The sequence below is a fragment of the Paraphaeosphaeria sporulosa genome (genome assembly GCF_001642045.1).
Source record: "Paraphaeosphaeria sporulosa strain AP3s5-JAC2a unplaced genomic scaffold CC84scaffold_10, whole genome shotgun sequence".
NCBI lineage: Eukaryota > Fungi > Ascomycota > Dothideomycetes > Pleosporales > Didymosphaeriaceae > Paraphaeosphaeria > Paraphaeosphaeria sporulosa.
In genome coordinates this window covers 83,098-108,714 of record NW_017253369.1, presented here as the reverse complement: position 1 = coordinate 108,714, position 25,617 = coordinate 83,098, and the positions used below count along the sequence as shown (strand labels likewise).

The 25,617-nt window shown below is 53.4% G+C and overlaps 10 protein-coding genes and 1 non-coding gene across 11 annotated transcripts; 5 read left to right on the top strand and 6 right to left on the bottom strand.

Moving 5' to 3' along the window:
* Nucleotides 1–1,430: 1,430 nt before the first annotated feature.
* Nucleotides 1,431–2,438, bottom strand: CC84DRAFT_1074959 (HET-domain-containing protein; the record flags this gene model as incomplete). The annotated part of the gene is made up of 2 exons (XM_018173703.1): nucleotides 1,431–1,955; nucleotides 2,061–2,438. Coding segments are annotated over 2 exons (903 nt in total), but the record flags the coding sequence as incomplete, so codon positions are not given.
* A 1,092-nt stretch (nucleotides 2,439–3,530) lies between these two features.
* Nucleotides 3,531–3,616, bottom strand: CC84DRAFT_t87. Its single transcript has one exon. It is a non-coding gene; the product is annotated as a tRNA-Tyr (tRNA).
* A 1,467-nt stretch (nucleotides 3,617–5,083) lies between these two features.
* CC84DRAFT_1228329 (endoribonuclease L-PSP) lies at nucleotides 5,084–5,753 on the bottom strand (the record flags this gene model as incomplete). Its single annotated transcript, XM_018183633.1, has 3 exons — nucleotides 5,527–5,753; nucleotides 5,219–5,386; nucleotides 5,084–5,143 (listed from the first exon to the last, which is right to left on the bottom strand). The coding sequence occupies exons 1-3, from the start codon at nucleotides 5,686–5,688 to the stop codon at nucleotides 5,084–5,086; spliced, it is 390 nt and encodes a 129-aa protein (XP_018031687.1). The 5' UTR covers nucleotides 5,689–5,753.
* A 1,060-nt stretch (nucleotides 5,754–6,813) lies between these two features.
* On the bottom strand, nucleotides 6,814–7,935 carry CC84DRAFT_1167563 (uncharacterized protein). The gene has a single exon (XM_018179202.1). It carries the CDS (start codon nucleotides 7,609–7,611, stop codon nucleotides 6,832–6,834), a length of 780 nt encoding a protein of 259 aa, XP_018031686.1. The 5' UTR covers nucleotides 7,612–7,935; the 3' UTR covers nucleotides 6,814–6,831.
* Nucleotides 7,936–9,102: 1,167 nt separating this feature from the next.
* Nucleotides 9,103–10,675, top strand: CC84DRAFT_186357 (uncharacterized protein). The gene is made up of 4 exons (XM_018185514.1): nucleotides 9,103–9,118; nucleotides 9,172–9,712; nucleotides 9,824–9,982; nucleotides 10,088–10,675. Exons 2-4 carry the CDS (start codon nucleotides 9,347–9,349, stop codon nucleotides 10,373–10,375), a joined length of 813 nt encoding a protein of 270 aa, XP_018031685.1. The 5' UTR covers nucleotides 9,103–9,118; nucleotides 9,172–9,346; the 3' UTR covers nucleotides 10,376–10,675.
* A 296-nt stretch (nucleotides 10,676–10,971) lies between these two features.
* On the bottom strand, nucleotides 10,972–11,764 carry CC84DRAFT_1189696 (uncharacterized protein; the record flags this gene model as incomplete). The annotated part of the gene is made up of 2 exons (XM_018181070.1): nucleotides 10,972–11,303; nucleotides 11,350–11,764. 2 exons carry the CDS (start codon nucleotides 11,762–11,764, stop codon nucleotides 10,972–10,974), a joined length of 747 nt encoding a protein of 248 aa, XP_018031684.1.
* Nucleotides 11,765–12,417: 653 nt separating this feature from the next.
* CC84DRAFT_1228316 (uncharacterized protein) lies at nucleotides 12,418–13,848 on the top strand. Its single transcript, XM_018183632.1, has 3 exons — nucleotides 12,418–13,028; nucleotides 13,074–13,309; nucleotides 13,360–13,848. The coding sequence occupies exons 1-3, from the start codon at nucleotides 12,800–12,802 to the stop codon at nucleotides 13,750–13,752; spliced, it is 858 nt and encodes a 285-aa protein (XP_018031683.1). The 5' UTR covers nucleotides 12,418–12,799; the 3' UTR covers nucleotides 13,753–13,848.
* Nucleotides 13,849–15,663: 1,815 nt separating this feature from the next.
* On the top strand, nucleotides 15,664–17,285 carry CC84DRAFT_1100330 (uncharacterized protein; the record flags this gene model as incomplete). The annotated part of the gene is made up of 5 exons (XM_018174860.1): nucleotides 15,664–15,885; nucleotides 15,985–16,089; nucleotides 16,189–16,423; nucleotides 16,476–16,614; nucleotides 16,667–17,285. Coding segments are annotated over 5 exons (1,320 nt in total), but the record flags the coding sequence as incomplete, so codon positions are not given.
* Nucleotides 17,286–18,913: 1,628 nt separating this feature from the next.
* Nucleotides 18,914–21,199, top strand: CC84DRAFT_186314 (amino acid transporter). The gene is made up of 7 exons (XM_018185513.1): nucleotides 18,914–19,354; nucleotides 19,401–19,471; nucleotides 19,522–19,545; nucleotides 19,592–19,764; nucleotides 19,818–20,218; nucleotides 20,267–20,602; nucleotides 20,649–21,199. Exons 1-7 carry the CDS (start codon nucleotides 19,211–19,213, stop codon nucleotides 21,156–21,158), a joined length of 1,659 nt encoding a protein of 552 aa, XP_018031681.1. The 5' UTR covers nucleotides 18,914–19,210; the 3' UTR covers nucleotides 21,159–21,199.
* A 1,505-nt stretch (nucleotides 21,200–22,704) lies between these two features.
* Nucleotides 22,705–24,354, top strand: CC84DRAFT_1208506 (uncharacterized protein; the record flags this gene model as incomplete). Its single annotated transcript, XM_018182165.1, has 4 exons — nucleotides 22,705–22,908; nucleotides 23,038–23,321; nucleotides 23,548–23,680; nucleotides 23,746–24,354. The coding sequence occupies 4 exons, from the start codon at nucleotides 22,705–22,707 to the stop codon at nucleotides 24,352–24,354; spliced, it is 1,230 nt and encodes a 409-aa protein (XP_018031680.1).
* Nucleotides 24,355–24,968: 614 nt separating this feature from the next.
* Nucleotides 24,969–25,160, bottom strand: CC84DRAFT_1053579 (uncharacterized protein; the record flags this gene model as incomplete). Its single annotated transcript, XM_018173507.1, has 1 exon — nucleotides 24,969–25,160. A coding segment is annotated over one exon (192 nt), but the record flags the coding sequence as incomplete, so codon positions are not given.
* Nucleotides 25,161–25,617: the final 457 nt, after the last annotated feature.

Here is a 25,617-nt window from a genome sequence, read left to right as displayed (position 1 = left end):
AATGCTGTCGAAGGGTTCCAAATACAACCAAAATGAAGGGGCCCATCATCACTCCGTTCAGCTATATCAGAGTGATAATAAAAGTCCAATGTGATAGTCAAGAACTCAGAATATCGCTCTGGGAATGGGCGCATGCTTGTTATCGTTATCGGACGGGTATAAGTCATGTGGACAGCCACGAGGTCATGTTTCTGACTTACGCACAATGTGTTTGTCTTTGCAATAACGTTAAGCTCTGGGCTTTCGCAGTGTATCCTCAGAGGGGAAGGTAAAGGTGTTGGTCGGTTTGGTCATGTGCTTCCCTCTCTCCAAGGGTAAGCGATGTCAGGGTACGGTCCGCCAGCCTCTTTACCACTGGCACCGTGCGGGACCTGGCAGGACCATCATAACAGCGGATGTCCAGACAGATCTTCAGTAAGGAGGCTCTTGCGCCCGCATGCGAGTGGTGAATCGACGATGTTGGGGTCGTATAGGTCGTTTGTGGTGGCTCAGGTCAAGGATACATTCGCACCGAGGATACATTCTATCATTTATGTTGTCGCGTAGGGTCTGGCCTCCATATGCACCCGTTGGGCCACCCGTTCGTTGCGAAAGCCTACTGCGCGCCGAACACGTTCGATTCGTCTCGTCGCATCTAAAGACCCTGGACTAGAGGCCAGCCTTTGCTATCATCACTCTGACCCAGTCGAGCTCGGTGCGCCATTGGTCGCAATCTGATGGTCTGTTCACTCTCCCGCGTTCTAGGCTCCGCGGAGCTAAAATAGTGACTACTAGCTTTATGGAGGTAGACTAGTCGTATACAATTCTTTCGCCAAATGGGGAAGTTTCTGCAGTATCCGGGAACATAACACAGAACATACAGTCATATCTATCAATCAATCAATCGTCAAAGAGAGGAGAAAACCTGCAAGTCGAACGATGCGCTAAAATATGTCGAGCAACATGCTTTTGCCCTTCCTTTGGAAAAGACATTCGGGCTGATCTTGTCGAGAATCGAAGAATGCTATTCCAATGCGCTCAAACTTCTCCTCAGCATTCGAATTCTTGAGTATGAGGGCTACCCTCCTAAAGCGATCAACCCCGATCCTCGCTATTCCCATGTTCGCGACGTAGACATCTTCTGTTGTGTATTCGGCCTCCCATGGCGTATGTGTATATCTTCCAATGAAATCGTATTCAAAATCAAGGCGGATTTGAATCCACATGAACTCCGCCAGGTCGTCATGGTGATGCTTCGTAAAGTGGTGTTCATGAAACTTCTCGCCACGATGGAGACCAAGTAACAATACTTGGGTTTGTAGCTGGAGATGGCCAGCGATAACCTCCCCATAGACATGCGCAGTCCGTAGTTCACAACTGCAACTTACTATTTCTGCTTGTTCAGAAAACTCATTCATGATGGCCATTGACTGAAAAAACGCAATCCCAGGGCCCTCAGCAGCAGCCCACGACCAGGACGGGGCTGGCAGCTCTCTTAGGCCGACTGGTTTTGAAACGCAGTTTGCAGTAGTTGTGAACCACATGAGCTGCTGCATCAAATCGTTTCTCCACAGACCAGCCAAGTATGTACCTGGGTTTTCTGATGTTCCTTCGAAGCTTTGATGTAACTGCTTGGCAATACCGGAAAGTGCTGGAAATACATCTCTCTGAAACGTGAGACGCCGGCAAGAATACTCTTTGACGATCTTCTGCCAGAGTTCTGAAGCAGTCTTCTGAGAATGATGTCTTAGACCATTGCACCACTCGCTCTTTCGAATGAGATGCGGCGAATCGAACTGTGAGTCCTTCTCGGAGCATTCGCATCGAGTGTGTTCTTGGCATTCCCAGACAAGTTCAGAGGGGCCGAGGTGGAGGACTCGTGGTGATAGAAGCCTTTCTTGGAATGCCCAAGCGCGCTGCATTAGAGGCCATGAGCCTGCCATAGTCCATTTGCCTTCGATAATCCTGTATACGCTCTCAAAACTGGGGTAATTGTGCTGAATGTGTTTTCGCACGAAGAAAGTTGCTTCCGACCCATCTTCAAAGGTGGTTTGAAACATATATGGTGGACAATCGGAGACTCTAAAGCAACCTTCCGTATCATTTCTAGATGCTGAGGCGGCTATAGTGATGTAAGAGTTACTGTAAACCTCGGCCATCTTTGATGCTTCATATGTCCAATCATCTGCATCGTCTTGGATGATGCAGAGCGAGTCAATCCACAGATATGCTATTCCTAATTGGTTGCACAGATACAGAGCCTCTTGAAACGTTTTTGGTAGCTCATGCCATTCAATTCTGTCCTTTCTTTGTTGTAGAGTTGCGGTAGTGGTAGTCAGCGGCTGATGTGAGCCCCAACTATGAGATAAACAGGCATAAGTTATGGGCCCATGATTAGTGTCGAGTTCGATGAGCGTTGTACCGTTGCTCTGTGTGTCTACAGTGAGAAGCCGTCGTGGAACAAATGCGTCTGTATTACCACAAGCTGGATGCAACTGGTCACATTCTTTCAACCAAGTAAGAATGGAACCAATTGCTTGTTCAGAGGATGTACTCTCGGGTATCAGCTTCGATATGCGGAATGGCCATTGTTGATGAGCTGACCAACTTCAGCTCTTTCCTGTGATGTGCTGTCGTCTTCTTACCTTTCAAAAATCCTATTTCTAACGTATACAATCCTGTGAAATTTTCTTCAGCGTTCTTTGGCTTGACGGTTTCCAGGTCGTCGTTCTCCATTGCATCGGCCTCCACTTCATGGGCTTCTTCTTTGGCGGGTTCAAATTCCGTCCCGTCACTTGTTAATCGAACCAACAAGCGCTCGTCTCCTTTGGAGATCCTTGACTCTGTGAATGCGTGCAGGTAATTTATGGTTGGGACCTTGGTGGACCAGGCAACGTACGGGGTTTTGGTTGCCTTGAAGAGGACGTCACAGTACGTACAAACCTTTCTGGATCTTCGAAGGCTTGCAATTTTTACTGGAACCCCGTCATTCCAGCTTTCGATATCGAGATTGCAGCAGGTCGTGCAGCCGCCTGGGTGAGATTGAGCCCATTTAGCGAGCTCCTCCTCTTTGTTCCCGTGAGTATCCAAACGGTTATTCATGACCATCGCCGAGATGCTACCTAGATGTTAAAGCAACAGGAGATCGCATCGCTTGTTGAGACGATTCTTCCGGGGCAGCTTGACAGCACATCCTACCCCGCAATTAGGCAGTTACGAGGCGCAGCCCACGTCACGTACTTCCTTTCTACCGTTGCCTCTATGTTCATGTTACCTCTTGATAAGTGATCATATACAGACAACCACTTGCGCACTGCTAGAAAATGATACACTAGGGCTGGTGAAGACTCGGTCCGCTGACAAGCCCTTAACGCCTGCCCAAGTCACCCACTCCCACCTCTTCACGGCTCTTGCCAACTTCACAATAGTAACGTTCCAAACACTGGCATTCCTAGCGCCTTGTATCAAAACCAAATCGCTCATCTGCACACCACTCAGCCACCTCGTATCCATAAAATTGGCCAAAAAGATGATCTCGTAGAGAACCATGTTCTCCGCTCCCAGAATCGAACTAGGGACCTTTCGATTACAACAGATATTACAGTCGAACGTGATAAACCAACTACACCAAGCGGAGGAATGCGCGCTGTTGCGCGCTTGGTGATCATGTGATTGATGAACAGATTCAAATTGTAGCATATATATATGTGCTATTGAAACAGTGTCGCAAAGAGGAGTTTGACCCGGACAAAGTAGATTTTGCAGCCTCAACAAAAAGCCTGCTAGTGGTTAATCCTGTTAGCGCACCGTCTCCACAGTTCATCTCTGCTCTCTACGAGAGTGGTGGGATTCGCGAGGTGTTAGCGTAGCGAGACACTGAGCTGCGATGCGAGATCATTCAGGGCTCCAGTGCAAAAACAAAGACCAATCATCCGGAAAGTCAAGATGTATAGATATCCACCGAGATATGTGCGTTGTAAAAAGCATGCCACGCATCCGAAGCCTGCCTTCTATAAGAGTTGGAGAGCTTGAGGCTTATGCAAATGCGTTCTCTTAATTTGCAACGCATCAGAACTACACAAAGTACAACGCGCTCGCGCTCCTATTCGAGTCCACGTAAATTTACTTACGATCATGTCCTCTCTGTCTCTGCAAACCTTCAATTGGCGCTTACACACTTAGCTCCCCCCACATGCATGCAAAATTCTCTGTGTGGAGACTAGCGCTGCCCACACCACCCGTTCTTTCCACGCACCAACAATCCTCCCTTTCTCTAGTGGTTGTATCAGCCATATATTGAATTATTTCTTGCGATTAGTCATCGAAAACACACTCGGGCTTGTGGTTTAGGGGTATAATGTAAATGGCACCCGTCCTCACCCTCTGTAACTCATCACTAACAATCTATAGGTTCGCTTCGCATCTTCCAAACGCGTCTGCGAAAGGTCCTGGGTTCGATTCCCAGCAAGTCCACTCTTTTTGCCCTTTCGGAAGGGGTGAAGTTTGTTCTGCGAGGCAGGAAGTCGCTGAGGAGCTTTGATGTGCGCTACACCGCCTTTTTGTCACGGTACGCTCGAGTAGAAGATGACATCCTGCGCATCTCTTGAGAGGGAGATGTCTTGCGGTATATCTGCTCTTGACGTCCAGGTCCAGCCAAGGAGCTCTCATGATGTTGATCAGCGGTGGACAACTGCACAATTGTTGCCAAGTTGCGGCAAAATATTGAAGCCGAGCGCATGCCCAGGATAAATTCTGAGATCTTGAGTCCGACATGCTCTGTCATCGGTTGAAGATTGAACACAGCAGCTATAACTTCGGCTCACTTCGGGGCTTTCAGGCCGCCGGAACGAATGTGCTCCCCAGTCATAACATATCGCATCGGCGTAGCTGCTTAGGGTGCGGCGTATATTGTTGTCTCAACCGCTGTGCTGGGACCACTCAATCATTGACATAGCTACATCTGCGAACGATCCCAAGGTCGATTGCGATGTTTCCATAGTGCCGGCTCTCTAGCTTCAAGTCTTAAAATTTCGATAACTCTCATATATCGAGAGATTTCAGCGCCTGTTCCGACTCCCGTGGTGAGACTTGGGCCGGCCATCCTTTACGCATCAGCGACAACTTCCAACTCCACCAACGCGCCCTCCTTCGCGAGTCCGCTGATCTATCATGCACGTATCAGTACCGTCCTCTCGCGCCCCACCCTCCTTTCCTCTCCTCAAAAACCAGGCAAACTCACCTGCACACACGTACTGACCGGCCACGGCTCCTCGAACCACTCACCCCATATAGCATCCACTTTGCGAAATTCCTTGATATCGATCATGTATATGCGCCTTCTAACCACCTTATCCAAACTACTCCCCGCAGCCTCCAGGCATGCATTGATGTTTTTGATCGCTTGGACCTAATCCAATATTAGCGAAGCCTTTCTACATATACAAATTTGCCTTTTTGTCCGATCCTCACTCATCCAATCCGACGCGTCTCGAGAAGAAAGTCATGCTCAAATCAAATTGGGAAGGGTAAGGATTGATGTATACGTACGGTCTGCGCCTCGATCCCGCCCTCGACGATATCCTCCGTCGTGGGATCGTCACCCATCCATCCAGCAACGTGCAGCGTGCTGCCGGAGCGCACGACGTGGGAGTAGTTGCCGTTTGGGCGGGGCGCGGTGCGGGCGTGGATTACGTTGCGCGAGGACGGCATTCTTAAACTTGCTACACGAGATTGAAGTGAGAAAGGTGGTATGGAAAGTGGTTTTAGGCGATTGTGGAGGTAGGTAATGTATTAGTATCATTTGTAGTCGTAGGGGCCGGTGTGGAGAAGATGAGCGCGATGATGTCATTGTGAACGTGAGAGCCGCGGACTACGTGTTGTTTAGCGGGGAGTGTAATTTAGGTCATCGTTTGCATTCGAGGGTGGTTGTGAGAAGGAGGCCAGTGTCATTATGGCACTTCGACCAGGCGGAAGACCGCGCTTGCCGCTTTCACTCCCCCTTGCCGGGCGTCCATGGTCGCGAGATAAGGCAATTTCCCCATCCATTAGTCCTAGACTTTGGGTCCAACAGGACGATTATCTTCCTTTCGTGCCATAATCAGAATGTCCGCCTAGCACCACCGACATCCCTTACACTCCTGCTCTTATCAGCTTCCCTCCTGCTCTTAACTCCACACATTGTCTCTCACTCACCTCCCAATGCACCCGACACGTCTCCATATAGCACACTTTGGAGCAGCCCCACGCGTTGATTGGACACTTCCACTGAACACACTTGTCAGCCCTTTCTTCGCAGCCTTTCCATCTCGCCCCACCTCTCCCTCCCATGGCGTGGGCATACCTTCTTGCAATCCGCATAATAACCCCCACAGTTCTTGCTGCACTTGCCTTCTCGCGCGTCAGCAACATTCCTCTTCTATCCGCCTTCAAATCCAAAGACATACTACAGTACTGGTCCCTCGGGCTGGGCCAGTTGCAATCAATGGGGTCCGCCATCACGGGTGCAATGTCACCGGCGAGCCCCTCAGTGAAGCCGGGGTCTGTCAACGCGCTGGAGAGGGCGGTGAGGTTCGAGTTCACGGCGCCGGAGACGGAGGCGTCCGAGACGAGGGCGGATGCCATGGCGAGTAGAGCGAGCAAGATGGGGAGGAAGTGCATCGTGGCGGATGGGGTTGCACGAACTGGTGGAGTCGTGAGTATGAGGTCGAGGAATTGGATGCGTGTGGGCTGAGCGGGTCGCGTCGGTGGTCAAGTGATGGGTGAGGTGAACTGGAAAGTGGACAGGCTCGTGCCTCACGGCTGGGAATTGTACATCAATTACGCTTCGCTGTCTCTTCTACCCTCATCGGTCCGCTACGTCCAAATCTCATAGTCCGGAAACCACCTCCCATGTATCCGCTCCGCATACTCTACCACCACCGGAAACTCGCCCTTCAACAACTCCCTTGTCTCCGGCGCCGCATCGCACACGAGATTACTCACCACGAACCCAAACAGCGTCGCGTCCGCCTCCGTCGGCTCCTTCCCTCCCAGCACCCAGAAGCACGCATCTCGCGGCGCCGCCCGCCTGCTCTCCCCCAGTAAACCGCTCACACCGCCCCACACATCCCTGATCAGCGCGCGTGTCTCAGTGTCCGAGAAGCGGCCCGCGCCCTGCTCGTACAGCTTGCGCACGTTGGCGCGGTAGGCCAGTAGTCCGATCACGAGGCGCATGGGATATGGGATGGACCATAGCGCGTGGTCGCGCATGGTGTAGTAGTTGTTTACCCAGCGCTCGCGGCCTTGCAGGAAATACAGTCTGTCCTCGAGCAGCGCCCTGACAGCGAGGTCTTGGCCTTGCTGCACGCCGGTCAAGCCTGTATTGACATCGTTCACTACGCCGCGCTCGGTGAAGGTTCTTAAAATGAGGGTTGAATCGGAGAGAAGTTCGGTGGGCGCGTCTAAGGGTGTGATTTCGAGGTAGGGGATTTTCCCTCTTGGGCCAGCGCGCGGGCCTCCCACGCCGCAGGTGTAAGGTACGTGGGAGGTGCGCAGGCGGAACTCGACTTTTGTGACGAAGGGGGACCAGACGTATTGGCTTGGGGTGTTCCAGCCGCGGTAGAGGGTTATGGCGGGGGAGGACTTGGATGCCATGACTGGGTGATGGAACGAAGAGTAGTAATTTGACACAGGAGAAGAAACTTGGGATGAAACAAGAGAATCGTAATAATGATGAACACAGCAGCGCTATTATCAGAAGACTTTTGGTGTTGGGGGTGAGGCTGATGGTGGAATTCCTTCATTTTGTCTTATACTGTACGCGGGTACGACGATGTCCGCATGCTCGTACATGAGGGACACTGACTCACGAAGCTCGTATATCTCGCCTTACGACCGTTCAAGTCAGCATGTCGGATATACGGTCGGACATGTTCAAGATGTCGTGCGATAGATGCAAGTCCGATCGTTCAGAAAGCATGACGACGATGAGTGGTGAAAGAAGACGCGCTGGACACGACGCGCGAGCTTACGGCTATCGATACGGTAGAGCTCGGGCCAATGAGATGACGGAGGCAGTTGCGACTACTACGAACAAACAACAACATGGCTCATCTTGCATTTCTCGAGATGTCCTAATGTATCGAGAGTCTTGCAAGTAGAGCATGCCATCCAGGGACGGTCCCCAATTGCGGTTGCAAGGCAGCGCAAACGCTGGGCGTAAACCGCGACTCACCCCGCCTGCCCCGACGGTAGACTCGAGGAAGCGCCCAGCAACTCGACAATGACGACGGCCATGGACGTCCGTCTTCTGGAGGGCTCACTGCTCTGCCCTGGGCAAACGCGTGCCCGCAGCGCCTCTCTCCCCGCCTGGCAAACGCTGTGACGCGCACCTCGCGCACCGCTCGTGCCGGCCAGGCAACAGGCAGCCTCGTGCATGCGGTCGCTCAGCTTCACCCGCCGACGTCGCCCGCCCGCTGCCCGCTCGAACCTCTGCCTCTGCGTCGCTGCGACGGCTGCTAGACAACGCCCCGTTGCCCGCTCCGGGTTGTCGTCACTGCCGACACTCACCCTCACCCGCCCTCACCATCAGGCTGGCACCTCTCCTACCTCTCCCAGCAAGTCGCCTCGAACTCGCAAACCCCAAAGCGCAATCAAGCTAACATACCCAAGCTCAATTCCGTTTTTCCCCGCGACTATGTCGTCACCCGCCGACCCGACCGCTCCCTCGCCCTTGCTGAGCGTTCCGCTCGAGATCCGCCATCACATCTTTAGCCACGTCGCAGACGCCCGCGACACCAAGCCGCGCTACACACTGCGCTATTGGTTCGAGAAGAAGGACATCCAGGAGCAGATTGCCGAGAATCTGGAGAAGGATCCGCACGCGAATGTCACGTATGTGCCGGGCTATAATCACGAGTATGATCATGAAGATGAGCCTCGGGTGCAGGATGGTGCAGTAGTAGGCGATGACGCAGAGGATGACGAGTAAGTGACTGCACTACAAGTTCGGGTCATTGATGTTTCTACATGACCATACGGCATGCACCACCACCAGGACAAAAGCCAGAGTACAATCGGCCTGCGCATTGCCTATCCTGGGTAACACTGTACTTGGACTTTTGTCCTAGCACTGTATCTTTCGGTGCCTGTAGAATCTGCAGCAAGCGCCGACCTGCCGTCATCTACTTCGAACGCTAGCTAACATACTTTCAGGGACGAGGAGCAGGACGAGGAGGATGATGGAGATGATGTCGACGGGGACCAGGATATCGCCTCCGATGACGATGAACTCATATCTGACGACGTTACGGAGGGAGCTGTCACCTTTCCAAACAACGCAACAGGCGGTGCTTCAGCTACAACATCCACTGATCCCTATCAGCCGGCCATGGTGAACAACCAGACCTCCGTCGCTGCTCCAACTGTCGCCATGCCCGACGCTCAGGAAGAGAGCGAGAACGCCGCGGCAGATCCAGAGGCCGAGCAGGTTATCCACGATGCAGAGATGGCCGACGCCGGTGGAGACGATGCTACTGCTGACGACGACGTCGCTGCTGGGGTTGAAACCAGTGATGTGACCGCTTCCTCCGAGCCCCGAGTTATCGTGGTCAAGCCGAATCAGAAGTGGCGCCACGTCTCCAAGTTCATGCACCTCACGCAGTGTCCTCCCCAGGGCAACCTCTTCCTGCTCTCTAAGCAGCTCAACATCGAGGCCAAGACGTGGTTCTACGACGTGGCCACTCTCACCATCAACGTAAGTACACCTACAGGGACAAAGCGGATGTGTCTATGTCGTAAGACCACGCTTAGGCGAGACATAATCCACCCTGTCACAACTCACACTGACTCTGCATCCGCACTTTAGGCCACCACTTCTTTCTCTCATTTCACTTTCTTCGAGCTTGCTCTGACTAAGCTCGCCGAAGCCCCGTTCTCGCCCATGGAGCATATCAAAAACGCCGAGATCATTTTTGTCTGGGATTCGACATGGATTCGCGCCGAAGAGACCGGCTTCGCCGGAGCTGTAAGTACACCACCAGGTGCAAAGTGGATGTGCTTTGCTGCAGAAGCAAATCCTGCGTTCTCCGCCCTGTCCCAATATCATACTGACTTTGTGCCCACACCTCAGGTCTTTCCAGTCCTCCTCAAGAGCCGTGTCGACTTCATCCTCGAAATTTTGCTGCGCGCGCCTGAGCTGGAGAAGCTCAAGATCATCTGGCACGACTCTGCGCAAGACGATGGCGCTATGCAACTGCGTGCTGATACGCTGGAGCCGTTTATCATGAACCTCAAGGCGGTCGTTGAGACGGAGGACCACTACATTGCGCCGGATGCGAAGCCGCGTGCTAGCAGCCGTGCGGGCAAGCAGCGGCTCGAGTTCAAGACATTGTTCGACAATGGCTGTGAAACGTTCTAGCATCGCGCGAAGCAGTGCAGAATCAGTTGCAGTCTGTGGATCGTGAAAACCTTCACCGTCGATGGGAGGTCTTCAGTCGGCTTTATGAGCGGTTCTGTCTTCGGCTTCGGCCGCGTTATTTGGCATGGTGACGGGGTTCTGGAGATGGTTTACACCGTGGTTTGGCGTGCATGGAATACACAGATTACATGCACTGGAATACGAGAGCGCGGGACATGATACCCCGAGCAGCGAGATCGCTAGCTGGCAAGCAAGCTGGCATGCTTGAATTACATACATGGCAATCCTGACTGTTCACTAAAGTGCAAAATGTTTATTACTTTGTCCGCGATGGCATTGGAAAGAAGGTGCACAGAGTGTGAGGAGGCAAAACTACGGCAGGAATCGGCAACGAAGTGCTCTTGCTCGTAGGGAGCTCGAGGACATTCATCGCTAGAAATGGTGACACGGGGCGGGCGACCAAGTCGAGCCGTCCACCCATAAGCAGCAGAAAATCCAAACCAAAACTCAATTTTTTCCAAGTTGCAAATAAAACAAGTAGGAAAATGGCATCAAATATGCCAAAACGCCAGACGCCTGTATGCTAACTCTTTCCCTCAGGCAGCACCACGCTCCCAGGGAAACTGAATCGAATCTCCCTCCAACTCCCAGATTCCGTGCTTCGGCCGCCACATTGGATAGACGGGAGTCGGGGTCAGCTCGTGCATGCACTTCCTCCACACATCGCTCGCATCTTTCCTCTCCATGTCGAACTGCATCTTGAACAGCGAGCGAAAGCCATGCTTCTCGTACAGCTTCTTCCCCATTCCCGAAGCTTCCATCCAGCACTCCACGCCGAGCGCGTCCGCACGCGACGTTCCTATGCTCATCAAAAGTGAGCCGATGTCCTTCCCCCGATATGCTGGCAGCACCGCCATCCAATTGAGTGCTACATTGCGTCAGCATTAGTCAAGCAGCTTGTCAGCACAACCTACCCAAGTGAGGCCGCCGCATCCAGTGCGTCCGAGGCGTGTACACCTGCCTGATGATCTCCTCGCAGAAGTCCCGGTACTCGCCTTCGGGCCACCATGGTGCTCGCAGTGTGGGCGCTCCCGCTTTGAAGGGGTTCTGAGTGTGGATTTCCCACTGTGCACACCCGACCACTCGTCCATTCGTGGTGTCCTCGACGTAAAACCAGTTGCTCGTGGGCGTGCTGTTGTGGTTCTCCCAGAACCGGTCTTTCGATTCTGCGATGGCGGCCTCGCGGGCAGAAGCCGTGTATCCCAGGACGGGAAAGAACAGTTGAGCGTATGTATCGTACGGGTCATAGTTCGCCGCCCAAATGACATCCATGATGGCATCCATCTCGCCCTTGCTCTTCATCTCTCTGACCACGTATTTGGCCGCCATATCTGGTTCCAGTAACAGCCCCATCTCTTGCGTGCGTCCGCCGAGCTTATGAATAGCTCCTTCACGTGCGCATCTGTCTCTCCGCGGAATGACCTCCAGTATATCCTGTGATACCTATATTGGAACCAAGCCAGACACCCTCACGACACACTCAAAACAGCAGGCCCGCAAACTTTGAGTTCTCGCGCGCAATGCGTCGTCGCGATAACGCGGTCCGAAGTTATCGGGTAGATGGAAACGAGGCTGGCACACCCAGTCGCCGGGACGTGTGCACTGCCGAAACGAGGCACAGCTCTTGCGCGCTGCTCACGCGGTGTTCAAGTGTGTAGATAGCAAGGGTGTGGAGCTGGGGGAGCCAGCCCCAAAGAGGCAGCTGCTCGTTGCGGACTAGCGCCGTTGCACCCAGACAACGACGACGTCTCACGACGGGACTGACCCCGCGAGCTGCAACAGTCTAGAGCGTGATTACGCTCGTAGTACGGCGCGAGTGACAAGTAGTGCTGATGGGCCCTTGCTTTCCGATAGTGAATATGTGAGCGCGAAGGGAGGATGCGATGGGGGAGAGCCGATGCCGGCGCGTAGGCCATTCATCTGTGGTCCGAGCTCGGAGGCTGGGTTGGCTGGACGGGCCCTGCGGCGGATGATTGTGAGGGGACGAGGGAGAACAAAGGGATTGGAAAACATCGCTGATACGAACTGGAAAACGTCCATCATGACAAGAAGGAGCCAGAAGGCAGTCGCGAATGCCGCGCAACCTTCTTGCTTGAACCCGAACATCAACGGTAGATTGATCACGCGAAAAAGTAAACACTCATGGGCCATCTGAATCTGAAACTCCAATATCGAGAATCTGATTTCTCACCGCATGTACTGCCCCGTCCTCTCGTCGACACAGAAGACAACTCTTGCAATGGGGCTTCTGCTGGGGCAGGGAAAAGAGCCACCCTGTGGCGCAAATAGTTTTGTGGCGCATGAGAATTCAAAAGCTGAATATCTGCTGGCGCGTGCATCATCACCGGACAAGACACATCCAACATGGCAAAGACACAGCAATATCAACCATTGAGCGGGATTGATGATGATGAAGGGAAAGAGAACGTATTCATTCCAGGCGAGGACGGCGACACGCGAAGCACATGTTCTCGGTCTGCCTTTGCACTGTGTGTGGTTGCCATATTGGTGTCTCTTGTCGTCAATGTGTTGCTCCTGATTGACAACACCCGGCTTCGGGATTCATCTCGCGATAGTGGGAAGACGAAATACAGTAAGCAGTACAAAATTATTTGGTTATCAGTCCTGAAAAAAGCAGGTGGCATCAATTTCGATACAATGGTCCCTTTCCAGTCGTTCTCTGACTATTGGAACCCCAATATCAGTGACGAAGTCACGGATGCCAACTGGGACGCCATAGACACGAATCCCATGGCCATATCCTTACACGACGACTTCGCAGAACAAGTTGGTCTCGGGCCATCTACACGATTTCCATGGGACACTGAACGCAGCATCTACTATATCAAGGGCTTTCACGATCTCCATTGCTTGGTAAGTCACTACTCGACCCTCACGCAACCACCTCCAGCTCACGCGCCCAGAAACTCATCCGCAAAGCGATTGTCTCCAAGCACAATCAAGACAACCGCACATTCACCCTCAGCCACCTGTTCCATTGTCTGGACGGATTGCGACAGGATGTCATGTGCACAGCCGACGATACACCCATGCCCGCTCTAGTCCCTCACCATGTGGGCGATGGCCAGCTCCGACGATGCCGTGACTGGAACAAGCTGACTGCTTGGGCTACGCGGCTTGACCAGCATGCTTGTCATGACTTCGATGATTACCGGGAGGCTACCAACACCCTAGAAGTTTTCGGACACTGTCCTCAGGACTCGCCATACCGTCCCGTAGTGGAGGCCTATTTTGATTACCATGGTCACAAAGACCCGTATGAGCTGAAGGAGGAAGAGAATCGCATTGTCTTCTGAAACATCGGGGTGCCAGATCGACTGAGCGCTGTCTCCACGCGCTCAAGCAATGTGCTTGCCTGAACAACAACAGCCAATGTACTTTTTAGCTGGGTCAGGCGCGCGGAGGAACTGGTTTCGCATTGAATCAAAGGTTGCGCCAATACGTATCCCATCGTGGCAGTGCATGAACGATTGGTCTCGCTCGCCGCAATGCTTACTCAAGTAGTCATGCAGCCTCATCGCAGAAGTACCAATATCTCTCATTCCGAGCATGCCCGGCCATTCAGGCAGACCATTCCGCCCCGAGGATGCTATTTTCCATCGTCTTGCCCCTAATAAAGCCGCTTGGATCCGAAAATTCGGTTGGACCGGGCCTTGGGATCATGCTTGTGCGACCTCCCCATCCCGAGCGACCTATTGATCTGCGAATTCGATGAAGCGGGGTACGTGTCGAGGAACAGTCACGAGTTGCAGCCTTGCACCCGACGATTAATCTGAAATGGGGGCTTCAGCTGAGGGTGAGTCTGCTGGACGCGAACGAGCGGAGCGTTGTATTCAAAAGCCGTCGGTCTGGCAGCTGTGGGTAGACAAGCTCGAGACTTCGAAATTTATCGGTCAATAGTCAACATGCGGTCTTTTGCTATCCTCCTGTCTCTCAGCGCTCTCTTCGTAAGCAGCTTTGCCGCGCCTGCGCGTCCGGATTGGCGCAAACCTTTCAAGTCGCCAGGCCATGTGAATGGACGTGGAGTTCCATCTGTCGAGGCTGTTACCGTACGTTTGAAGGAGAAAAATATTTCCTATGGGGTTTGAGGGATCCAATCACGTGGTCCGAGAAGGTCTCCTAGACGCGAAGCTAAGCACTTCACAGGATCTTGATCGTCGGGTTGCTCCTGTCGTGGAGACGGAACTGAACAATCGCGTAGAGGTACGCGGCTAGGTGAGTGTTTGTCGGGAAGATCTACAGACTGAGCTGACATTTGCTAGAGGAATTGTGCGATGTGTCACAACTTCGGCGATATTTCCTTTTGAGGTGCGTAGTGAGCGATGGGATATGTGGTGGCATAGCATGTTCGTTATCTGTCGCTACCGATTAAATGACAATCGCTTTTCTCTGATACTCCGCAATCACAGGGAGGAATTTTATGCTGACAGGTGACTTCAAGAGAGTAGATGCGACGTCGTGAGGGCTACCAGCCATGCTGAGCTGACACTGGTCTGTTCTGGACCGTAAGTGATACACTTGCGCCGCAACACCCACGTTAGTTCGGTATTGCATCGGTACGTTCCACAACATTCAGGTTGGGACCTGCCTGTTCCTCCAATTTTGCTGTACAGATGTTGTGACACATCACTGGCTGCACGGCGCTTGAAAACGGAGCTCTCGTACTAGCCGAGATAATTAGTGGAAGCAGAAGGTTTCGGCTACAAGCGTGGAATGCCGATGAGTTCATGACCGTGAGAGTACTTGGTGATGGACTTGGTCACACAAACCTGGCCCAGCGGTCCCGGCATTCTTGCGCTCGCACCTCCGCACCCTACGCCGTCCTTGCATGCCAACTATCGACCACGTCCGCCGTACAACGCGCATCCCAACTTCGCCGTCTTGAGTCTCCATGAATCCTCGCTAGACTCATGTGCGATGCTCCCTCCCTTCCCTCTCCAGCCAGCGTCACTCAAGCAAGTCACCCAGCACGCTCTTCACCTCACACTCTAAACACAGCCCGGCGTGCCCTCTGCCGCCGTGAAATGCCCCTCCCCTTGCCATGCCTGCTAGTTTACGCCTCCCCCATACCTGTCACTCAGCTCTCGCTCGCATTCCGGCGCCCCAGTAGCCCACCCGCACACGCTCAGCACAATTCCTACATCCAAGAATATCTCCTCCAATCTGACTGCGCTCGAGGCCTGTGGTGAGCTGCGCTTTGGCATGATTCACATCGCGATAAGGATGCGAGTATGATTGCTTTTCCCGCCGAGGTGAAGACGTTCGTGGCGCGACATCCTGGCTCGCAGGAAGACTTGGGCCCGTTTCTTGATGTCGTTACGTGGGTCCTGCTTGTGACGAGTTTCCTGGCCGTGAGTACGCGACTGGGGACGAAGCGGGCGTTGAGGAGGAGGATAGATGTTGATGATTATCTGGTTGTTGGTGCGCTGGTACGTTGGCTGCCTTTCTTACTGAAGTGAATAATTGACGTATGCGCGCCGAGGCTGGAGACAACTTGGCATGATGTGAGTGCTGATGCGAGTGTTTAGTTGGCGAGCGTCGGCTCCGGGGTGGCAGTTGTTATGCAAACACAGTATGGCCTCGGAAGAAACATAGATCTGTTGTCGCCTGAGCACATTGTGGCTTATCAGAAGGTATGCTTGCTTATGCTTTCGTATTCAGCCTCCCCTCTTGCATGATGCCTCCAACCTTCCGATACCGCCCTCTCTTAAACACATTGCTCATGTTCACAGGCCGAATATGCGAACAAGTTACTCTACATCGCCACTCTTACGCTGGCTAAGCTGTCAATCATCTCGCTGCTTATGCTACTGACAGCTTCACACTCGCATCACAAGTTTGGATGGGTACTCACAGTATCTATTGCCCTGTGGGGCATAGTAACAGAGCTAGTTGCTGCATTTCAATGCGGGGCGCAAAAGCCATGGTTATTTCATGGGGATGATGCTCACTGTCTTAGCGTGGTATGTCACTCAGTACTGAAGACTGCCGCATGCCTCGACTGACCAGATGCAGGCAGGTTTCTGGCGCTCCTTTGGCGCTTTCAACATCATTACCGATCTGGGCTTGGTATGCTTTCCAATGCACATCATCTTTACCCTGCAGATGGGTCTGAGCAAGAAGATCACTATCCTAGGCTTTTTTGGCGCACGGTCACTGTAAGTCCCCCACCCTCTAAAGAGCCATCGCGCGCATACTGACCAGAAGAAGGGACATCATAGCCACGGCTATCCAACTCGCTTATACCCCCGCTTTCAACGACCCAAACATCACCCGCGCGCTCTGGAAATGGACACTCACAGCCCAAGTCATCGAATGCGTTACCATCATCACATCCTGTGTTCCTTATCTTCGCCCACTGCTAGAGTCGCTTCCAACAGGTATGTATGGAGCCGACGAATACCGCCGTCGAGGCACAGCTTCCGAGCTGGGCTACTCTCGAAACCGCAGCAAGAACTCCTCATTCAAGCTCAGCTCCAGTCACTCTCACACCGCCCCCTCCCCCGAGAAACGGCATCGGCCGAGCCAGGCTGAGAATGCGATACGACGGTTCTTGCCTATGCTCAGCGAGAACACGAGTCATGCGAATTCGGCGAGCGGGCTGCCTGGTGGGCCAAAGCGGACAGATGGGAACGTGGATGTGGAGATTAGTGCTGCGGCGAATGGTGGCGAGGGAAGGTGGGATGTTGAGAGCACCGGGAGTCAGGCGAAGATCGTGAAGACTACGGTCGTTTGTGCGGAGTGGGAAGACCGGAGAAGTGAGAGGAGAGAGAGTGGTAGCGATGAGATTGAAGTGTTGGGGAAACATGAGCTCGGTCCGAAGATATAGATTGTGCTATAGCGCGTTATAGCAGTATGTGCGTGCCTGGAGCAAATGTTGACATGATATCCGCTCCGTTTCGAGCATTGTAAAAATAGGTCAAATGAACAAAAACGAATTGGTCCACTGTTCCAGCTGTTGCCTGCGGCACTTGTTTGTTTGGATGTCGCTGAAAGGAGTGCCTGTCCTTCATTTTGCCCCGGCTTAACCAAGCACGCGAAGACTTCACAATCGGTACTGTGAATCACGCTTCACACTCTAGACTGTGTTAAAATTCGTGTAAATGGTCCCGATGGAAACTTTTTGGGAGTGTTGCGTGAGCCCTTGTCCATCATATTGGTCTCGATCACAAGACTTGCTGCAATAGAGCTCGCGCGCCGTCTCTGCCAAGAGTGTCGCTCGAAAGAGCTCTTGCACCACGCATCCCCGCGGACATCAAGGTAGTGAACGAAAATTATGCGCACCAGCAGCTGTCCGCTTGAACTCGATTCAAGAGCGCCGGGCTTATCCGAGGATGCCACTCTTGAGAATTGAGTCTATTGTTAGAAGTACAGCGAGCTAGAAAATGCATCAACAAGGGGTCCTGTATTGACTGAGTGATCTTCTCCACACAGCAGGAGCCTCGGCTTGGGAGTAGCCGATGACATGAAGCCCATGGTACCTGGGCGTTCTACGCCAGCGGCGCGTAGTAGAAGCTGATTGTTGCCACCTCATCGAATGGCTTGACGTGTTTCCAGATGGAACGACGCCCTTGACAAATCAGAACAGATGAAACCTACCCCAACGTTGCTTTGCAAAGAAGCGCTCGTCATCCCCATGTGTAGCGGTCTCACTCAATGGTTTCTCGTACTGCAGCACTCGGCTTGGCTAGCTGTACGGGTAGACAACGGCACTGGTCCCGTTTCTCATGGCCTGGCGATGGTAGGATGCTGGGCTCCCGCATGTGGTGGCGTTATGGCCCAGGTTGTGAGGATGTCTCCCACGTGGCGCGCTAAGCGCGATCGGATGCTAGTCTGTCCTATTTCACAACGTCTGCAGCAGAACAGTCCTAATTCTCCGCATCCTCATGCCAACCACCTCCTGGACCCAAGAAATCTGTCCTCTCTTGTACCACTGCCATCTGCGGGCCCTTCTGTATCTCTCCAACGGTTGTCTGACGGGCCGAGTCCCCACCAGTGGCTCAACATGTCACAAGCCTATCAGTGTGCGACGAGCGATGAAGCAGAATTTGCCCTTCATCATCGGTAGCCGTTCGCGAAGAGCTAGGCTTGTCCCTCAACCCCTCAGTTCCGCAGTGCGATGTGCAGAAGCGCGATCTAGTGCTGCTTGGGGCCAGTAAGCATGTGTTGTACTCACTAACGCAGTCGGGAAATTAGATGATTCGCAGAATGAGACTGACCGGCTTCGAGACGAGCAAGGGATATCCCCCGATGCATGCCATCGCAAAGTGCCTCTTTGATGTGTCTAGTGGTGCGACCTAATCGGCAAATCAGCTTGAGCCATGGCGTAACGGCACAGGTCTCAAGACGCAGTACGATATGTCAAGCCTGTTACCTGTCGTCTGCAGCTTTCCCACGCTTCCACGCTTGCAAGCAGCTGAGTGGGTATTCGGCCTAGCAGAAGTCCGTGGAATACGTGCCGTTCTTCCTGCCGAGCGCTGTAGTGGCCGTCGTCCACAGTTTAAATGAGCCGACGGCGCACATGGTTGACGTTACCTCTACACTGACAGGACAGATCAAGTTGACTCCAGATTGACTTGCATTGCATGTGCTCTGTACGACAGGACACTCGTATTCTCCTTGCAACTCCCCCTTCGTCATTCGTAGGGTCCACGAGGCGAACGTTGTTAGTGCCCGGTCGCCGGTATATCCTTCGCCTGCGGACCTCTCTAGCTGAGTCTAGGAGGCTCACAGAAAGCTGCGTGCCAATCCATCATGGAAAAGGTGCTGGAGTTTCAGACGCTGGACGATGATGGTGTCCGCCATAGAGGAGGCGGCTCCCTATCAGAGGTGAAGCCTGCCAGCTTCGACCGTGACAGGTATGAGTTGGCTCGGGTGGGGAAGGAGCAAGTTCTAAAGGTGGGCAAACTTCCTCATGACCAACAGAGTGAGCTAACAACTTCAGCGTCGTTTCGGTTTGGTGAGCATGACAGGGCTGTCATGCGGCCTCATGTGCACGTGGGAGAGCATATTAGTGTATGGCCTTGATTCGGCCCCTTCTTCTTCGACCTGCTAATTTGTGGCAGAGTATTCTCGATTGGTTTCCAGAAGTAAGTATGCGCGCTATGACCTGCAATTCAGCACTAATCAGATCAGTGGTGGGCCCGCTGGCTTGATATACGGATTTGTTCTTGTATGGCTAGGCAACATCTCTGTGTTTATCGCCATAGGTGAGCTCTCGAGTGCCATTCCGACCGCCGGTGGTCAATACCATTGGGTGTCACTCCTCGCACCGCGTTCCTGTAAAAGGTTCTTTAGCTACATCACTGGTGAGTTCTGCCTTCTCTTGTCTCGCACCGAATGAGATTGCTGACATCTATAGGTTGGCTGACAGTCATTGGGTGGATTGCGGCGTTGACATCTGTTTGCTTCTTCGTTGCAGATCTCACGTTGGGTCTTGTTTCCCTCAGTCACCCCGACTATGTTCGGGAACTTTGGCACGGTACACTGCTCCTGTGGGCCGTCCTGTTGCTGTGTGTCTTCATCAATGTGTTTGTCAGCGGAGCGCTACCCACTATCGAAGTGATTGTGCTTGTCATCCACGTCCTGGGTTTCTTCGGCATTCTCATACCACTAGTTTACCTGACGGGCTCTCATCACTCCGCGAAAGAGATCTTCACCACATTCAACAACCAAGGGCAGTGGAGAACGACGGCTTTGGCTTTCTTCATTGGCCTACAAGGAAATGCTCTGGCGTTTGTCGGAACAGACTCTGCGGTCCATGTAAGTGAACGATTGTGTGTGTGGCATGGTAACTGCTAACTTGATTAGATGTCAGAAGAGGTCAGAAATGCCAGTACAGACGTTGCACGCTCGATGCTTCTCAGTCTCGGCATCAACGGTTGTCTCGCACTGGGCATGCTCATATCGGTTCTATTCAGTGCTCCCGATATCCAGAGACTTATGGACGATACTACATCAACGACACCAGTGTTCATGCGCATCTTTGAGTATGCAACCGGCTCTGTGGTTGGAGCGACCATCATGACCGTCATCATTATCTCTCTAGAATTCTGTAGCGCAATGGGTTGCCTGGCAGCGGCGTCGCGTATGACATGGTCGTTCGCGCGAGACTTCGGTCTGCCATTTGCGCCAGCTCTTCAGAAAGTGAGAAAGAATCGTGCTTCTATGGAACCCCTCTGACATAAGGCAGATCGACCAACGTACGACTATCCCAGTGAACGCCATCCTCGTCGTAACCACGCTTTCCGCTCTCCTCGCGCTCATCAACATCGGCAACAATGCTGCATTCAATGGGACCATCTCTCTCGTGCTCGAGGGCTTCTACATCTCCTATCTCCTCGCGATTGGGCTTCTCTTATGGCGACGCCTCCGCGGCGACTTGAGCAACCCCTACTCAGGTCTCACCGCCTTCCACTCCGACCGACAAGCCGACGAGACACTCGACAGGAGCTTGGGATGGGGTCCATGGCGGCTGGAAGGATGGCTAGGCACTGCCAACAACGTCATGGCCTGCTGCTATCTCCTCCTGCTCATCTTCTTCAGCTTCTGGCCGAACAACTTCAAGATCGAATATCCGTCGCAGATGAATTGGGCTGTGGTCGTGACGGCAGGCGTGGCGTCTTTCAGTGTGGGGTACTACCTGCTGTACGCGAGAAAGAGCTACTCGGGACCGAAGGTGGAGGTCGATCCTCCGCTCTGAAAAGAGATACCAGCCACCATTGAGATCTTGAAGGCGAAAGGAAAGTGGTGATTCAGGCGTAATTAACAGTCGGAAATTCCTTCTAGGACACGTTCTCTACGTTTGTATTGTATACTGGGAAAAGGGTTAAGTGATGGAGCGGCGACCTGATTTCTGTGCATGCGCACTTGCATCTACGAACAATTTCTACGTAGGTATCATTTCGGCCAATTACGATTCTATGCGTATCTCTAAACTCATTGGCAAAATCGACAACTATTATGCCTTGCTTTAGTCGGAAGGGGCGGAAGGTGCACTGCCTCTGCAGGAGTATGCGCACTTACAGCACGTGTTCGCGGAAAGCTTCGGGCGTATCGCGACGAGAGAGCACTAGCCCAATGCCAGTACAGAAAACTAAATCAATAGCCATTCCCTTGTCAGAATGCACTTTCAATGCGTATGCGTGCTCATAAATAGAACAGATCCCTCGTGTCCAACGCCTCCAATGCCTTCAGCCGCATGCCACACGCTGTACTTCCGCCCTCCAGCTGCTGAACTCAAGCCCCGCACCAACGTCGACAACACAGCTGCCATAGCTTAAATCACGCGACAGCATCGCCGTCATATGGATCGCACAAGCGCATATAATACGAAGCAATGATGACGGAATACCCTACGCTACCAGGCGAAGCATCTCTGCACCTTAATCTGGGTCACAAACCCAGCCGCTAAGAGCCCTTTCAGTGCGTGCTAGCGATAGTGTATGGACTGACAAGCTTGACCGAGCAAGTAGCCACAATGGAAACAGCCAAGCATCATATTACATGCAGCTATGCAGCTTGCCATCCGGGCTACATCCGAACACGAGCACGTCTCCCACTGCCGAACGCATGCACCATCGCGAGCCAGGGTCCCATCGCGCTGCAAATCCACCGGTTCATATGGAGGTTTCTTGTGTCTAACGTTGTATTCACCAGCCGAGGAGATGTCCATCCCGCTCGCAAGCGTCCTCACTACTATTCGCTGTCATAACAAGACCAGCTATCGACTCATTGGCAAAAGGCAAGCTCTAATCGACATGTGTCGAGGACATGGCCGAGCTTCAAGTAGGTCTTCACGAGTGCTGCAGTGTCTCCACCGTATGTATCACAGCTCAGGCGGCACTGAGCCACGTTGCCTCGTTTCAGGCAAGATATTGCTCATAGAAGAAAAAGTTTATAATCTCAGCGGGGAGCGGGGTCTCAGTAATCGATGCACCGCGTGGTGTTTCGTAGTGTTGGGTTGTCTCACCACCAGTGGAAGGATGACCGTTGAATGGTGAATCTCTCAGCCTTTGGGCTGATCGAGACGGGAAACCCGGGCTACTATGGAGAGGCTGAGTTCATATTGAAGATACACTGGTGGTGGATCTCGTGTTGGAGCTGAATCGTATAGCAATGCTGAGGAGGAGATCAGTGTATATAAACCCTGCATACAAAGGAAGATGAAAGCAAAGAAAGCACCATCCATCCAGCAGCCAGCCCTTCCTCCTCTGCAGAAACCTACCATACCGTAAACCGGCACGACCATGAAGTTCACCACCATCTTCCTCAACGCCCTCATCGGCCTAGCAACCGCCGCGCCCGTCGAGGACCCCTCCCCGGCCCTCCTCGAAAAACGCTATCCTCCCAACGTCCTGACCCCACTCTACTCCCACCGCTGGAGCAACAACGTCTGGACCCCCGCCACCGACTCCCGCGGAAACGCAACCTGGGGCCCTTCCGACTCCCGCGTAAGCAGTCCCCCCGATCACACTCACCCCCTTCTTTCCTTCCTGTAGCGTCTCCATGCTCCGTCGGCTTGGCCTTACGCTACACCATCCCATCCCATCTCACACCACACTAACTCTACCCCCACCCAGGGCTTCCCCACCGAAACAATCTCGACCTTCTCCATCACCCCTGCCCTCGTCAACCAGAAATTCGAACTGCACTTCTTCTCCCCGGGCGGCTATCCGCCCATCCAGGCCATACAGCTTTGGAGCAACACCAACGTGCCGCCCTCGGCCAACACCATACCGAGCACATCGACGAACGGAAGGAATGTGCATCTCGGGACCTTCAGGGCCGACGCGACGGGAGATGCGGTGGAGATACCCGGGAACCCCTCGGGCTGGAAGAGCGTGACGTTTGGCAAGACGGGACGGTACGCCTTCAGCGTGGTGGGGATCTGGGCGCAGAATCCGACGAGCTTGGAGTGGGAGACGCGGGACTACGGACTGTATCTGAAGCGGGCTTGAGTGTTGGGCTGAGGAAGGGTGGGCGGGGTAGTGTGAAGGGGGGTGTGAGGTGTGAGAAAGGAATGTTAGTTTGTTTTGGAGAGCTGGAGTGTCATTCATTTTGGACTTCACTGTGATGTCGAGGTTGACTAGCTCTTCTCTTGCGGATGAGTGGCTTGGACATACAGGCCCGGGTATGAGCCTAGATCCTCACTGTCAGAGTCTCATGCAGACACCAGGCAGAACGATCATGTTGATGGGCACTAGGCCCATTGGTTCCGTCAAGGTGCTAATTGAATAGCCACACCGAAGCTTCGTTGCTCTGACACCAAGTACGCACTCGGCTTACAGTTTCCTCAAATACACTCCGCTCGTCGCGACCTCATACGAAAAGTTCGTCTCAGGGACGCTCCCAACGCCAACAACCTCAAATGCCACACTCCCCACACCCGCCGGCAGCTGGAATGCCTTCCACCCACTGGGCCCGTCTCCCGGCCGCACAATCGCATCCCCCGGCACTTGCACATAAAACCTGCCCAGATGCTGATCGCGGTTGTTCGACCCGATGAGGTCATTCGGCGGCGTGCGGCTCGAGCTGTAAATGTCCACGACGGTGTTATTTTGCGTGCCGCGCTCGTTGTACCAAAAGCCGACCTGGACTTTTTTGCCGATCCAGTCGGTGGGCAGGCTGAAGACATGGACTTCGGAGGTGGAGGTGAGGAAGTTGACGACGCCGGTGAGTTTGGGGGTGTAGTCGGGTGGCGGGTGAGTGGGGGATTGGTGGTAGATGTAGGACCGGCCGGGGGTGAGGACGCCGGAGGGCCAGCGCTTGAAAAGAGCGGCGGGGGCGGCGGTTGTGAGGGCGGCGAGGCCGAGGATGAAGGGGGTGAGGAACTTCATTGTGAATGTATTTGGTTCGCTCGGTGGGAAAAAAGCGCGTGGGATCCGAGAAGGGATTAAATGTTTCTGGGTTTAACGACACAGTGAGATTCGTATGCTGGATCGTGACTGATAATATGCATATACGATGGGAACGAATACGATGTCGGTCAGCTGCGCCCGCAATACTCCCGTCGCCAACCAAGTTTCTCGCAGATGGCATCATGTCTGCGGACAGAAATTCCATTGCTGCTGTTACTGGTTGAGATTCGTAACGCATTATTGATGGCGTTGACGATGCATTGATTCCTCGAGTGTTTCGCAGGGCAATGAAATAGTGGCGTGATCTTGAGATGGGGTCAATATGGTATTACGAGAGATTTATTGAAGACTGAGCAGAACAGTCTCAGGGCTCGGAGGGAAACTTGGTGTACAGCTGCCTGCTGTATTCCGCGCTGTATTTCGCGATGGTATTGTGCCCCGAGTAGTGACAGGCTGGTTCGTGACGGTGGCGATAGGCATCGACTTGCGACAAGGACGTCAAATATGCCGGAAGGGTTCCAGTCTGATAGCAAGACTCCCTACAACTGTCAATTTTACGCATGTACGGGGCGAAGGAAACGTACTGTATTCCATCAAATCACAACGGTTCCACGGTGTACTCGTCTTCCGCCCAAGTTCAACTACTTGCTCGGCCTATCGACCACAGTGATCTTGGGGATAGCTCTGTTGAGCTCCTCCTTGTCCTTCTCGGTAGGCACAAGGCCCATCTTCTCTTCGAGCCGGTCGGTGACGAACATGGCCGCGGCGGCGTAACCCATGACGCCGACGCCTACGAGCATGCGCGTCCGGGTGGGAATGCCTTTGTACCACCTATATATCGTCAGTATGGACAAGAAGGTGGACTGGGCGGAAGACGTGCTGCCAGAGACCCATTGCTGCGCGGTTGGGGTTGTAATGGATTGGGAAGGTGGCAACGCGCAGCGTGACGCGACGGGCAAGAGCGGAGGTGCCAAGCCTGCCCGCATCATGGCGACTTCCAAGCTTCCATTCAGGCAGACGAGGCCACGACAACACCGCCTGCAAAGTTGCTGCTGCGTCCAACGCTGAAGGAACGAGTGTATTCACTATACTGTCACCTGTAGATAGCCGCCAACTGCTTTTGTCAGCTCTCGCGCCTTGCTACTCTCGTCGCTGTGATTTGCGGGCCCACCGCACCTGCCTCTGCTGTGCCACTCCCGACAGCGCCGCGTCCTTCGCAGCCGTCGTCCACCCAAGAAAGCCCAAATCCGGGCAGGACACCTCCGAGAGGCCTTGTCATTTCTCCACAGCGACTGCCCGTCT

Excerpts from the sequence above, each read along its gene's own strand:
- CC84DRAFT_1167563 (XM_018179202.1), bottom strand. The coding sequence starts at position 7,611 with ATGGCATCCAAGTCCTCCCCCGCCATAACCCTCTACCGCGGCTGGAAC.
- CC84DRAFT_186357 (XM_018185514.1), top strand. The coding sequence starts at position 9,347 with ATGGTGAACAACCAGACCTCCGTCGCTGCTCCAACTGTCGCCATGCCC. Across the intron at positions 9,713-9,823 it reads TGGCCACTCTCACCATCAAC|GCCACCACTTCTTTCTCTCA; the intron begins GTAAGTACACCT and ends TCCGCACTTTAG. Across the intron at positions 9,983-10,087 it reads AGACCGGCTTCGCCGGAGCT|GTCTTTCCAGTCCTCCTCAA; the intron begins GTAAGTACACCA and ends CCCACACCTCAG.
- CC84DRAFT_1228316 (XM_018183632.1), top strand. The coding sequence starts at position 12,800 with ATGGCAAAGACACAGCAATATCAACCATTGAGCGGGATTGATGATGAT. Across the intron at positions 13,029-13,073 it reads TAGTGGGAAGACGAAATACA|GTGGCATCAATTTCGATACA; the intron begins GTAAGCAGTACA and ends TGAAAAAAGCAG. Across the intron at positions 13,310-13,359 it reads TTCACGATCTCCATTGCTTG|AAACTCATCCGCAAAGCGAT; the intron begins GTAAGTCACTAC and ends TCACGCGCCCAG.
- CC84DRAFT_186314 (XM_018185513.1), top strand. The coding sequence starts at position 19,211 with ATGGAAAAGGTGCTGGAGTTTCAGACGCTGGACGATGATGGTGTCCGC. Across the intron at positions 19,355-19,400 it reads GGAAGGAGCAAGTTCTAAAG|CGTCGTTTCGGTTTGGTGAG; the intron begins GTGGGCAAACTT and ends TAACAACTTCAG. Across the intron at positions 19,546-19,591 it reads TTCTCGATTGGTTTCCAGAA|TGGTGGGCCCGCTGGCTTGA; the intron begins GTAAGTATGCGC and ends TAATCAGATCAG.